We start from the raw sequence: 14,632 nt of genomic DNA, 5'->3' as shown, positions 1-14,632 counted from the left end.
TAGAATTTGTTAGAAAATGAAGTTGTTGTTTTAACAACAGAGGTGTTGAATTCATCTTTCAGTGGCTCTGAACAAGTTGCGTTCCCACGTTCTAAGTGTTGTGGTTTTCTATTCCCAAGGGCGGTTTAGTGATGTGTCTCCAGCTGAGAAGTACCACTTAAAATGGCAAATAAGAGACTAAAGTTAGGGAGAAAGGTTTCATACAGTGCTGAAAACTCTTAATAATTGTTCTAAAAGCTAACTTTTATTTGTTTCACAAATAATCAATGTTGTATTAATTTCTTCTGTCTTCATAAAATGCAGTGTTAAATGTTTTGGGGTAAATTTAACTTTGAGAAGGTGGGCTTCCTTTGTTATGAATGTTACCAGTTCAGCTTTCATTGTGCAAAGTATACTTCTGCCAGTAAGTAGTAAACACTTTTTGTCATGGTTGCTTGCCCTGCTGATGAAAACTTTCTTTGGGCATTTACACAGCATTGGGAATGCTTGTTGCCAGTCCCCTCATCCTGTGTCCATCTGTCCCATCCCCCCATTTTTCTGATTGCATTGTATTCTTTAGTGCATAATTCTGTATCTTTTTGTATATATTATTTTAGTGTATTTATATATATACTTTTTCTCTTAAAGATTTTAGCACAGGCACTTGTCAATGTAGCTATTTTTTTTACAGTAAGCAAAAATGTTTAAAGAATAGTTTAGTAGATGTTTAAGTTTAAAAAGAAAATTGTGTGAGAGACTTGTATACACAAGTTAAGTTAAAGCTGCTAACTGCTCTTTAGGAAAATATATAGAGTACAACAAAATATTTCTTTCATTAAACCTACTGCAGCAAAAGTCGAAAAACTGTGTAAAATCCACACATTGGGTAGAAATGCTGATAGATGGAAAAACAATTTATTCAGGTAATGCAAAGAAATGGTCCTTTAATACTGTTTGTAAATGCATATATGTGGGTGATTATATACTGGCCAGTGGTACTATTTACTAGTAACACTGGGATTACCTAAAGCCTAATCCAAATGCAAGCTTTAGCTTTAAAAAAAAAAAATTCTTGGACGTTATGCTGTGTAAAAGTTAATACATCAAAGTTATATGTTGAAAACCACACAAGACATAACAGCTCTGAAAGTACTGATCTGAGCATTCATGTTCTATACTTTTCTGGTGGTGTAATAAAGACATAGGTTTCTTATCAGTTTCAGAAAATCTTTTAGTTTAAATATAAAACAAACGAGAAAGTGAAAAGAAAGTTTTTTAATTTTTGAAACTTGTAATGAATTAAAATTAGTTAGCTTAAGTATGAAACGCATTGGAAATCTAGTTTCAGTATCCCTGTAATTCTTTTATTCTTTACAAGTTTGTTAGTAGTGCGTTGTTTGAAATGCATTGTTAAGCCTATCACACTTTACAATGCTTTCTTCTAGGGTTTTTTGGTAGAGATATAAGTTGAGAACAAGGGAAAACTATTGTGCAATGCATTTCAGGTGAAAAACAAAAGTACTTTGGCTGTCTGTGACTTTGAGGATAACTGCTATATTGTGTAATTTTGAACAGGTGAAATTTGACTACTCAGAAGCCCAGTCTCACTATGTTTACCAAAATGATACAGGTTAAAGCCTTGTATAGACTTCAGATCCTAATTCGGTGTGCATTTTGGAAATGTTACTCTTCTGTGTTCCATCAAAGTCTGTCCATCTGTGCAGCCGACCAAAATAAAGTACATGCTATTGCATGGATTTGAGGATTTGATCCCTTCTAGCATTGTCAGTTGGAGATACTGCTAGCTGTATTTTGACCAGTTCTGATATTGTTAGTTTTTTGTTGTTTTGTCTGCAGTAGTAAGGTGGAAAAGGCTTAGAATGTGTTCTGCAGTACAAGAACTTTTTAAAAAGCTCAGTCCTGGAATATTTGGGGGGGGGGGGGGGGGAAGGAGTGGGGAGAAGGAGTGGGGAGTGGGAGTAAAGGGGTGACCTGCCTCTGAGGCATACTATTTTTAACTAATGGAATATCTTGAATTTTAGATTTAGCTAAATCTAAAGATAGATAAATAAAGTGGAAGGTAAAAACATTCAAATTAGAATGAAGAGGTTTAGCTGTTAGAAAAAGATATAAGGGAGTGATGGAAACAGTTCCTGGTACATAGATTTATTCTTCTTTCCATCAATTCCTGTAATGGAAGTATGGAGAATGACCACCTTCTTGAAAAAGTAAAAGGTATGTTCATAAGTTTGGTCAGAGACAAGTTTGCCAATTTTCCTGATAGCATTGAAAAAGTAGTTAAATGTCATACCTGGTTTGACTTTTCAAATCCAGATATGGAGTGTGAATGTTCTTGACTTGTAACAATAAGTCCATTTCATTCTGTGTTTTTAATCTTTAGTAAGTTGGCTTGGTTTAGGCAAACTAAGTTAAGGACTTGAATTCTTGGTTATAATTAAGGCAGACCCTTAGCAAAACTTTCTGTGCTCGTCAGTCATAAATAAATGCAATATTTTTATGCAGGGAATCAGATTAGGTGTAAATGATTTTCCTGGCACAAATTCAGAATTATATTGAGTGATAATTGAGGACTTCTTTATTCTCTTCCCTCTGGAAATTGCAGCCATCAACTTTCTTACAAAGAAGCAGCTTTTGGAGGATTTAACATGTGTAAATGCTTCTTATTGATTTCCCCCCTGCCCCTTTATTATTTTTACTTTTTTTAGTGAGTAAATAAAAGTAGTGTTGTTCATAATTTTGTTTTTAAATCCTCTTTGGTATTAGACCTCAACCGATGAATTTGAACCCTAATAATTACAAGTATTTTTCTACTAGTCACAATTTGTATGTGTGTTTTTGGAAATACAGGTAGCTATTGTACTACTCTTCTAACATGAAATCAGAGATTGAATAGCTCACAAAGGGACTTGCATGTTTTATAGCCAGAAGCAGAAAAAAGGAAGTCTGAACACTTGCTATCTAAATGCATTCTGACTTCCAGCATTGATTATTTCATTTATATCCATATATATTATGACAGTGTTGTTCTTTAGCTCCTGACTCTCTCGTGTGCACTCCACTGACATACTTACAGGCACTGGTTGTATTACCTTTTAACCAAAATTAACTTTTAACCAAATTTTAATAAAATTTACTGATTTTTTTCTGGCCCTCTTCCCAAAGCAAGACTTCTTCTATGCAACTGGCTAACTCTGTATTGTTCAAGAAGAAGAAACTCAAGCTGGAATTTTCCTGGAATTCTGTACCAAGAATTCTGGACAATACTTTGAATAGTATCTTTCTGTTGCTTTATATAATGATGATAATGCTTCCCTGCTTCTGCTAGGAAAATCTTGTCTGACTCTTCTTTTTTTGTTTGGTGGGTTGGTTTTTTTTTGTCCCCCTCCTATCCATGTTGGCTGCATCATTTTTATTAGTTGTTTTTTTGTTTTCTATGGATGACCCCATAGTTCATCATGGACATTTTTGTACTTGGTACTTAAATTCTGAGGTTGTTGATTTCATCAGATTTTTGAGATGTCAGTCCTGGGTCATCCCCTTTCTCCAGTGTGATCCTTCTCTCAGTATTAATAATGCTTCCAGTCTTGCTTTGATACTTTTCTACTTTTTATGTCTGGTTCCTTAGTGCAAACAATCCTTAAAATTTTCCTTTAGGAAATCTTCTAGTAACTGTTCACCACCATTTTTCTCCTTTCAAAAAAATTCCGGGTAACCTGTAATTGTTTGGTTTTTTTTTTTTTTTTAATGTACTTCAGAGTTCCTGTGTGAGCCCTTCTGAATCATTATTAATATTCTTACATGCTATTATATGAGATACTTCACTGAAAGTGAGATGAAAAGGATTTGCTGTGGGTTTTTTCTTTTTTAGAAAATGAATTATCACAGAGAGCTATTGAGTTAGTCTTGAACGGTCCACTTTTCATGAAACTATGTGACATTTGTCTTGAATTTGTTCTGAACCCTTGAATTTTATTTAGATCAAGCATAAAAATTTTCTCATAATTCAAAGCATTTTTTTAATAAAGCACTATTAATATAAGTAACTTTTCAAATAGAGTCTGAATATGTCTTTCAGCCAATGGTAATGACAACAAGAAATTCAAAGGTGACGATAAAATGGATGGGGCTCCTTCTCGTGTTCTTCATATCAGGAAATTGCCTGGGGAAGTGACAGAAACAGAAGTTATTGCTTTAGGTTTACCTTTTGGTAAGGTAACCAACATCCTGATGCTGAAAGGGAAAAATCAGGTAATTTGCTGCTTTCCATTTTTTAGTATGCTTACTGTCTAATTTAGAAATATCCTGTTAAAATACTATTGAAATAACGCATATAACAGTAAGTATTTAAAAAAAAAAAAAAAGCCTTTGTTCCTTTAAGATTTTTATGAACTTACATTGTCTTTTAGTAAACTTTTTGGGGGAACAGGGGATGGGTGGCAGCTACATAAAGCAAAAAGTTAGCTGTACACTAAATATTTAGTTGTGCATCTTCATAGATGAATTTTTGGAGTTGAAGTTTTGGAGCAAATAAAGTTGGTATGTAGAGAATGACATCTTCTGAAGACTGATATTTTGTTAAAATGTGTTATCAAATCCTTTAAGTGTTTTTTATAACAACTAAGAGTTTTCGTGTGCTGCTAATACGAAGATTATCTGCTAGTAAATATTGAAAATTAACTGTTTAATTACAGGCGTTCTTGGAACTTGCTACAGAAGAAGCAGCTATCACTATGGTTAATTACTACTCTGCTGTGACACCTCATCTTCGTAACCAACCTATCTATATCCAGTATTCCAATCATAAAGAATTAAAAACTGATAACACGCTTAACCAGGTATATTTACTGTTGTGTGGTATTACAAATGCAGACAGTAGAAAATGGGGCATGGCGTGTACTCTTGACTCATGTGACGTATATTTAAATCATTTGGTTTTGTCCGTATTCTAACACTCCTGTAGTCTTATATATGATCATTCCATTGTGTGATATTGAAAGGGATTTGTTTTCTGTGTGACCTTTCCATTACGATGAATTTTCTTAATGTTTCCTTAACGTAAAAAAAAAAAAAAAAAAAAAGATTCTGAAGGGTCTTCTAACTTTAAGTTTTTTCATAAAACAAGTTTTCATCTTAGTTTAGAGACTGTAGGATGAAAAAATTAACTTTCTGATTCTGACACTTGAGATTCTAATGCCAATTTGAATTTCCCTAGTGATAATGACTAATGCCGATGCCGACGTTTCAGTGTTTTGAATGATCGCTCTGGTAAGCTAGGGTTACCAGTGCTATGTGATCTGCTGTTCTTGGAGAAGAATACCTTAATGATCATTGTAGAGACAAATATACATAAGGACAAAAAAATGATTCGCTCTTGCCTCTGCAGAACTTATTTCACAGTAAATGTAGATGCATATGTATGTGAAAATCAGCAGAAGTAATGTGGTGACTATTTCGTATGGTGGGGGGTGGGGAGAAAGAGACATCAGCTTACAAGTCAGATAATTATCTTAAGGTTAGTTTCGTACATGATGTTACAAAAGGCAGTGTAAGTACCAAGTTACAGTTTCTGTTATTTGTGTCCTGTCTTAGGTGAGGTATGCAAATGGTAAAATTAGAGCTGTTACCTTTAAAAACATTTTCAGGGTAATTTGCTGAAAGACGTCTTGGTTCAGATAAAGTATAGTGTTGATTTTCCTGTTGATCTTTCTAAAAATTCCAGTTCCTTAGAATGTTTTGATAGTTTGTCTGCTAAAGATACTTTTAAAAAAATCAGATTCCCCGCCTTCCCCCCCTACCCCCTCACCCCCCAGCCAAATGTCAGCAGTAAGGAAAAATAAAGACCTTCATTTACTTTTGGAAAAAAAGAGAATAGAGGATACACACACGTATCGACATACTCCCTTAAGAAGCTTTCTCTTATATTGTCCTTTGGCTTCTGTGGTGATACTGGCTTTGTACTTCGCATGTTCACCTTTTTAACATATAGGATGTGGTGACTTTTCAGCAGTTTTTATGCCACCATACGCATAAATAGCTAATTTTAACATATCCCTAGTCTTCTTGGTCTCTATTTCTTTAATTTAGAACTAAATAATATAAATAGGTACTTGGCAGTAAGTTTTCAGTAACTAGCATCTCATGATACGTTCTGTAAAACACAGAATGTTTAGATATACTACTTTCTATAAGGAAAAATAAAGGTGGTGCAGATACTGCTTGTAGTCTGCTTTTTTTTTTTTTTGATACTCCAAACTTTAATCTTTATTTGAAAGTTTTCAAATCCAGCCAAATTCATTTTGAAATTGTTTTTTTCTGGATGCTCACACAGGAAGATATGAAGAAGTCAGGATGTTAGTACGTGTAACTGGAGAGGTAGTGTACTTGCACCTTTCTCCAATTTTTTACATTTGTTATAAAGAAGATAGGAAAAAAAAAAATTAACCAAGGAGTACTTTAAACAGCCAAGGCTTTAGAAATAAAGAAAGTAGGAAAAGTTCCATTAAGCTGTGTTATTCTGAATTTCTCAATAATAGTAGCTTCCAAGATTATTTTTAGTTATGTACTCAGAATGAATTGGCTCTGAAAAAACAGATTCAAAAGGGACCATTTAAGTTTTCATCTCAGCTTTATAATTCTATGAAAATCCTTTTCCTGTGAGACACCAAAACACTGAGAGGAACATTTAAACTCAGATTTAAAACAAACACCTCTTGCTTTGGTTCATACAGTATCTAGACTCAGAAGAATAGACAACAGAATGACCTCTGTAACTGTAATTCTCTTTAATCATCAGCCTGTCATAAATGCATGGTTTTAGTCTTTCTGCACAAACATTGCAACATTTAGAAATATGTAAATGTTATGCTTTCTGAATGGTGTAGCTGATCTCTTGTAATGATTTTCAATTTTGCAAAAATAAGAAAAAGCTTTATGTACTACTCAAATGTCTTCAAAAGTGGCATTGTATATATGGATACTAAATGTTATTTTGAACTTGGTTGACAAAATACTTACGGTCTTGACAGTTTTATAGATTTTTTTTCCTTTTTTGCAAATGTTAAGTCCTGTATTCCTTCATGTATTCGTATTAAATTTAGAGGAATGAAATATGATATATAAGCATAGATGGATAGTGCTAACAAGGGTCATATGTTAAAATTGACTTCACAAGTTTTGGTTGTTTGGGCTAACTTTTGCTTTGGTCTAAACTTTTCCAGTGACTTGAAGGAGTGAGTTTTAATTGATACGTGCTGCTTCTGTGCTTACAGAAGCAGTAGGAAGTAATTATGCAATTCAGCCAAATACGTGGGCAGCTTGAAAGTTGTGTATTTCATACATTAAGGGAAAAAAGAACGTGTTGTTATCAGAAGATGTTTTTACAGAGTTACAGTAATTAATGTTAAGCGTAGACGTAAATTCTGTTTTCCCAACTGGTGTTCACCAGGTCTTTTTTTTTTTTTCCTCCCCACTTTCCTTACTCATTGATTCGTTTCAGTATGAGGAGTATCATGTAAGTTGTAAGACATGAAATTGTGTAGTAGTTCTAATACCTTTAAGATATGCAGTATGCGTTAATATGGTGATGATTATTTTTACCTGGCATGCTCACTTGTCTCCCTGTTTTGTATCATTTTGCTTCATAAAGCTACTGTAATGAAAGTATTAAATGGAAACGCTTTTTTCTGCACTTTTTCTTTCTCAGAAAAAGACATCTAATTTCTCTGATACTGTCAATTTTGGCAGTGGAAGTAGTTACATAGATGTGTGTTCTTGTGATGTCATCATGTGGTTACTTTTGAATTTCTAAAACCCTGCTTGTGTTTAAAAAAAAAAAAAAAATAAAAAAAAAAAAATCCCCCCCACACGAAGAGGATTTTGTTTTTCTTCTGAAAGAGGGTGGATGACAGACACCAGTTTGTTTACCTTTCTGTGGATACTACTTTCTGACACTTATCAGTCTTGTGTATTATTTCATTGTGTTAAAACGAAGTTTGAAAGTGTTAGTTTAGCATTATCCCTTCCTATCACAGCCTTCTACATAGCTAAAATGGCAGTGAAATGTTAACTGTTGTACAATCTGTTGAAAAATAATAGAAATGCTTCTGTTTTCTGTAGGCTTGGGTTTGTTTGGTGGTGGTTGGTTTTTTTCCTCCTTTAAAGGAAAGGAAAAAAAGTCTAAAGAGTCTTGAAACCTACAAAATCCTCACTTTATCCTTACTGGTGGAACAATAAGCTTGCTACTAGGAAGATTCATATTGGTGCCATTTGAAGCCCCTCCTTACTGTGACATAAGGATTAATTGATGTGTTCATTTTTATTGTCTCTTCTCACAGACTCGGACTGCATTGCACTTCCATTGTGTTATGTCTGTAGCTCTGAGTTTTAAATGAGTGGACAATTTTATGTTTCTGAAGTTACCTATATTAACATTGCTAATTATTTTCTAGTTATCATAATGAAATATTAAAAAATGTCTTGTGTCTCTCTTTTTTTTTTTTTTTTTTTTTTTTTTTTTTTTTTTTTTTAAGCGGGCCCAAGCTGTTCTTCAGGCAGTGACGGCTGTGCAGGCAACAAATGCTCCCATTAGTGGGACCACTGTTAGTGAGAGTGCAGTGACTCCAGCTCAGAGTCCAGTACTTAGAATAATTATTGATAATATGTACTATCCGGTAACCCTGGATGTTCTTCATCAGGTAAGCCAAATTTCATTTTAGCTTGAGCTATGATTAGGAAGAACTTGTGTGTAAGACTTTACAATGTTTTTCGCAGATATTCTCTAAATTTGGTGCTGTATTGAAGATAATCACATTCACAAAGAATAACCAGTTTCAAGCTTTACTGCAGTATGGCGATCCAGTGAACGCACAGCAAGCAAAACTAGTAAGTATAGTTCTCTTTTAAGGCCGGAAACTTTCCTGTACTCTAAACACTTGTAAAATATTACTATAACAGAGTACTGACCATAATAATGTGTCATACTCCACTTACTTGAATTTTTTGAGATTAAAAAATAACTGGGAGTTATATAATAATGTTATAGTGCATAAAATCAGTGTTTGAGGATACTCTGTCTAAGGGATGCTATGTCTAAAGAATTATATACATCTATAATTAAGAACAAGTATTTTAATAGGACTGCACAGAGGTGAAATAATATACAAGACTGCAATAGTGGAAATGTCAACCAGAAGTAAAATGTAGGATGTAATGTTAATGCATAATGAATTCACTGTAAGCAGCAAATTTAGTAAACCCATGGGATTATTGTTGGTAGATACTTTATAAGCATCAAAACAAAGACATGATTTTGGATTGGGTATAGGATTGTGAAAGTATTAAATTCTAATATCTGCAAAAAAAAAATAATCTAGGCTTTATTATAACCATGAATGCCCAGAAGAGAGAGGGAAATCTTACTTATGGGACCAGACAATGAAGAAGCTTTGCAGCAGTGACAGATGAGAGCAGGATCTTACTTTTGTTTTATAGGAAATGACAAAGATCTACAGCATGTCATCTAGACCAGATGTTTTGAATTAATTTAATGGGATATGTTCACATCTGTGGCAATTGGAAAGTTGAACCAAAGGGCAAGGCTAGATTTTTTTATTATTATTATTATTATTTTCCAAGAGATAAATGAAATGAATTCATATTTTCAAACCTTCACATGCAGTCTGGGGTTGTGGAAGGCTGATTAAAATTGATGTGCTGGTTAAGTGTTGCTTGGCAGCATAGAAAGTGCTTATTGCCCATAGATGACAGAATACTTGAACTTCAGGAAAAACTGAAAAGCTCGCACCTCAGACTAAGTTGGCAATGAATATCTCTTAGTAGAGGAAATAAAAAAAAAAAAAAAAGGTTTAGTTTTCTCTTGTAAAGAATGATGACTATATTGAAATAAAGACTTCATTAAATGGTAGAGGATGGTCAGTTTTATTCTCATCACCAAATGCAGTACTGGGTATTGATTAAAAGAGAGTGAGGTGGTCAAGACAGGGAATCACAAAAAATGAGACATGTTTTCAAAAAGCAGAGTGTAAGTTTTCATGCTATTAAGAAAAATAAAGTTAGCTGAAGACAAGATTTGCAATTTGATTTATGATGATCTACTTTAAGATAATCTACTCCTGAAAAAGAGTCTGGAAATATTTGTATATTTGGAGTACAATTTAAATTAGGGATATCCTTTCCAGACATGAATAATACCAAATATTAGATCGTATTTCAGAGTGGAGGGAAATGCAATATGTTGCTGTATTATGTAAAAATTTGCTTGGATGGGATACACCTTTCAGGTTTTAAGTAAGTTTAAAATGGTAATACAGAAACTAGATCTTTAACCTATAGTTGCTGCAGAAATTGACTGTAGTAATTTAGATTCATATTTGAAATATTTGATAAACAGTTGAATGTTAATGTGTTTAGTGCAGAATGTTATAATTCAGTCTTGATTTGTGTTTGGAAAGTTATTTTTCCATAATAGACATTAACGCTGATTTTAAAGTGCATTTTTTGAAGCAAAATATGACATCAAGTGATAAATCTTTTGACTTCATTTTTTGAGTCTTTCGTATATTATCAGAAGATTTAATGGAAAGATGTCATCTGTGAAATGATCTGTAGTGATTTGAAAATTGTCAGTGTAATTCTAGGAATATATTGTAAAGAAGTGACAAAATAACAAAAGGATGAGGTATGTAAAAGTATGAAAGGAACCTAAGAATCTCTTGCTGTTGTTGACTTCTGACAAACTTATACTAGCTTGTGGGATACTGTATTGGTCATAATTTAAAAAAAAAAAGCATGTATTTGTTTCTCCAGTTTTGCATGTTTTGATTAGGGTAGCTGCTCACTAGTGGTAGCTCATGTGTGAATGACTAAACTTCATTGAATAACAGTGACTCCTGCATGTACAGTCATTGTCAGAGTGATCTTGGAGATTATCTTAGTGACAAGTTGAAACAGTTGTAGGTTTATAGTATTTTAACCAGTCGATACATAAATAGATAAAATGCTAAGAGTAATACCAACTGCAAGTATTGAAGAATGCTAAATTTGAAGGAAGGTTAGATTTCCCCACTACCCTCCCAAGCTAATTAGAGTAAAATAAGTACAGTTCTTATGGTTGAGCTACTGTGGTAAAACATGAAGTGCCACCAAACCAAAAATACTTAAAGGAAAGAAACAGATGATAGGAAAAACCCCTCCATTTTAAATACAACTGGAAATACAGTAGAAGCAAGAGGATGTGGTGGCTACACTTCAGTTGCATGGAGTTCAAAATTAAAAGCATGGTAAAAGAGTAAAGAAGTTTTCAATTTGTTTTCCATCAGTTGTTACTATAGAAGATAATGGGGAAATTTAATTTTCCACTGGCACTCTTCACAGGAAATCAGAATGTGGCCTTAATAGAAATTGAAGACTTATTAAGGAAGTTAAAGAGCAATTTGAAAAACTCAAGTGATGTAAGTACCAAGGAGAGATGCTGTTCATTTGAAGGTTCTGAGAAAATAGTGACACTGACAAGAATATACGATATGAAACCGCTAGCCCTATGGGACCACTCTTGCTATTTGAATGAGCAAGTAAATTGCATTCCTGCTCCACTTGCTTTGTGAGAAACTCTTTTCCTATAAAAGTAGACTATGGCTACACTGATTCATGTTTTATCACCACCCTCAGATTGGATCATTATAGTTCGTTACACCAGCAAGTAAAGGCAAAGACGGCAAACTTCAGGTTCCGTGCAATCCAGCAGTCTTAGCCACGGTTTGGAGAAAATACTGAGAATGTGCAACAGTAGAGCACAGTGAACTACTACTGTACTAATGAAATAGAAGGTGATGTCTTGGAGATGTCTGTATGCATAAGGAGATATTCTAAGCATCAGAATTAGCTCATTTTTGTAGTAAATCATCAGTACCCTCAGCATAAGCAGCAAACTAAAATATTTGAATACCAGTAATCTGGTATACCATAAAAAGATTAGAGTGCCCGTGTTTCTGTCTGAACAGCTGGCTAATCCAGAGTATTGTCTTTGTGTAAATGCACCAAAAGTACTCTTGCCAAATCTTAGATATTAACAGAGTTTTTAATGCCTCATCTATGGAGGATTAACCGAGACTCATACGTAGAGCATGACAGTCATCTTGATACAACATGAGTTAAAAATATCAGAAGTCTGATTGAGAGTTTCTGTTATAGTTGGCCAGTTGGTTCTTACTTGGCCCATGGGTGATTCAGAGTACCTCTAGAGAGATTCTGTTGAGGTTTGACTCAACATTCAAGATGTCTTCTTTCCAGTTGTTTTGAGTGACAGCTTTAGGGTGGCTCTGCACTGGTAGCAGTCTGCAAAAGATCTCTCGTAGGCTACATTGCCCTAAAATCTGTAATAGGAACTTCACGTAGCTGTTGCCAGAATGGAAAGCAAGAACATCTCCAGATAAGATATTTAGTTTGGGGCAATTATCCATGATTATTGCATTAAGGGTTTTCGGGCATCTTGAATTTGTGCTTGGAAATGATAAGTAGTGTTCAGGTAAACAGAAGAGTGCTGGATTGTATCCATTGTATCAGAAAGCCCAGGAAGTGCAGGAACAGTGTTTGTGTCCTGAATTTTCAAATTTTGTAGAACAGAGTAAGATACATAACTGGTCCTTCAGTCAAGGAACAACACATAAAAAAAAAATATCTTATTTTTGGATAATGGAACATGTTTTACATACACATTTTAGCCATAGAAACTTCTCATATCCAAGGCTTTCATCTCAAAATAAATTAATTTCATTTAAATGTGTGTCACGAGTGCATCCTACAGATATACCTCTCCCAAGAGATATCTATCATATCACCTTCAGTTACTTTGAGGTGCTTATTTGAACTGGAGTATATTCTATAAGGATTACTTCTTTACAAAGCCTTAAACTGTTACGCAGCACTTAAAAAAAAAAAAAAAAAAAAAAAAAAAAAATCGTATTTCTAGTTTCTCCTGCTTTGTGTGCTTTGGGAAGAGAAAGAGTAGTGACTAAATTTCTCTTTTTTTTTTTCTCATGAGTTTGGAGAGAAGGCAAGGGTTTTGTTGTATTGCCCCTCCACTCTAATTTGATTTTTCTTTATCAGACCTTGGTAAATGCTTTCAAGCTATGCTCATCCTGCAAGAGATCTGTTTACTGTCTTGGATCATCATCTTGGTTGCCTACAGTGCTTGACTAAGAGAGGGGCAGGTACACTATTTGTTGTGTCTTGAAGCCACGTGTCTCCAGAAATATCTGCTAGCTAGATCTCTGGGCTCTCTTTCTGAACCAAGAAATGAGAATATCAAAACATGATCTGTCTCTCAGACTGTGTCTGTCTTCTAGGTACTGTATGTGAATTAGTTGAAGAATATTGCAAGTGGCAGATCTCATCCTGATTTTTAGAGGGCTACCTTGACTGTCTCCTGCAGGGGCGTTTCATTCCATAGGTTCATGGTCTGTACAGGCCTTAGGAGAAGCTGATCAAAGCATAATTTCTATGAATAGAGCACTTCTCAAGGGACTGTTCTTTCAAAGGATGTTCAGGCATGTTGAGCCCTGAAAATAAAAAGAAAAGCAGTGAATTCTATCCATTACTTCAGAAAGCCCTTCATTCAAGTGAGGAAAGCCTGAGAGAAGACACGATTCTAGGAATGTTCTTCCTCTGCTTCGGAGCCTACCGATAGATCTGTGTCTGCATGAAGCTGCATCAGAGAGGTGTTATCAGTCGTTCAGTATGTTACAAAATGTTGTAACTTTGTGAAGTACTTCTGACATCTGAGATCACCTTTGCTGCTGTCATCACTTCTCTCAACATCGACAATCACGTTGAGCAGTGAGAGATCCATGTGTCATGATAGACAGAAATTCCTACTGTCCTGCAGAAGAGGTTGAGTGTGGCTGATTACATCAGCAGAAGGAGAAAATACTATTTATTGAACTTTTTTTTTTTTATCTTTCTGTTGGTTTGGTTTTTTGGTTTGTTTTTTTTTTTTTTTTGTTCCATTGGAACAGCCTCTTGTCTCGCCTCTTAATCTGTGGGATCTTTTCTCAGTCAGCAGTTATCTCTTCGTCCTCCTGGTTGCTATGAGAAAAAAGAGGCGGTGGTTTGACATTATTTTTAAGAAATGGGAGAGTATTGTGTTTTGTGGTTCAGACCTCCATTTTGGCGACATTCCCTGTAAGGTCATTTTTTGCTGTCTGTGACAGACAGTCATAGCTCTCTGTTATGGATCCTTACAACTTCCCAGGCCTATTTCTGCTGTTTTCTTAGACCTTGCTTGCTTATTCTAGTCTTCAGTGAAAAGTGCTGCCTTGAGACACAAGCAGATTTTGGATTCTTTGTGAATATAATCCCAGTTCTTAAGACCCTTTCTAAATATTTTGAATGTTGCTACTGTAGTAGCTGTCTAGGAATACTAGCTTCTTTCCAGCCAACTCCACTATTTTAGAACTTTCACTGATATTGGGGATTGTGATTTTCTTTATTTCTGGTTTGCTCCCTTTCTGAACTGCTGTAGCTGATGTAGAACTATGCAGCATACTTAATTATTAGGAGTCGTCCTTTTTCGTTTGGTGTGGGGTTTTCTTGGTTGTTTTATCCCCTCCCCAAAGCA

At 34.6% G+C, this 14,632-nt stretch overlaps 1 protein-coding gene across 2 annotated transcripts in view; it reads left to right on the top strand.

The window, feature by feature from the left end:
• Window positions 1–14,632, top strand: part of PTBP2 (polypyrimidine tract binding protein 2) — a 54,776-nt gene that overhangs the window by 21,508 nt on the left and 18,636 nt on the right. For both annotated transcript variants that reach the window (XM_082483630.1, XM_082483629.1), the window contains exons 3-6: window positions 4,076–4,248; window positions 4,692–4,835; window positions 8,529–8,693; window positions 8,770–8,880. In XM_082483630.1, the coding sequence (XP_082339756.1) occupies window positions 4,076–4,248; window positions 4,692–4,835; window positions 8,529–8,693; window positions 8,770–8,880 (593 nt within the window). The remainder of the gene's footprint in view (window positions 1–4,075; window positions 4,249–4,691; window positions 4,836–8,528; window positions 8,694–8,769; window positions 8,881–14,632) is intronic.

Source organism: Vanellus vanellus (assembly GCF_965231255.1).
Source record: "Vanellus vanellus genome assembly, chromosome: 5".
Taxonomy (NCBI): domain Eukaryota; kingdom Metazoa; phylum Chordata; class Aves; order Charadriiformes; family Charadriidae; genus Vanellus; species Vanellus vanellus.
The sequence above is the reverse complement of the archived record's forward strand: the minus strand, read 5'-3'. Positions and strand labels throughout refer to the sequence as shown.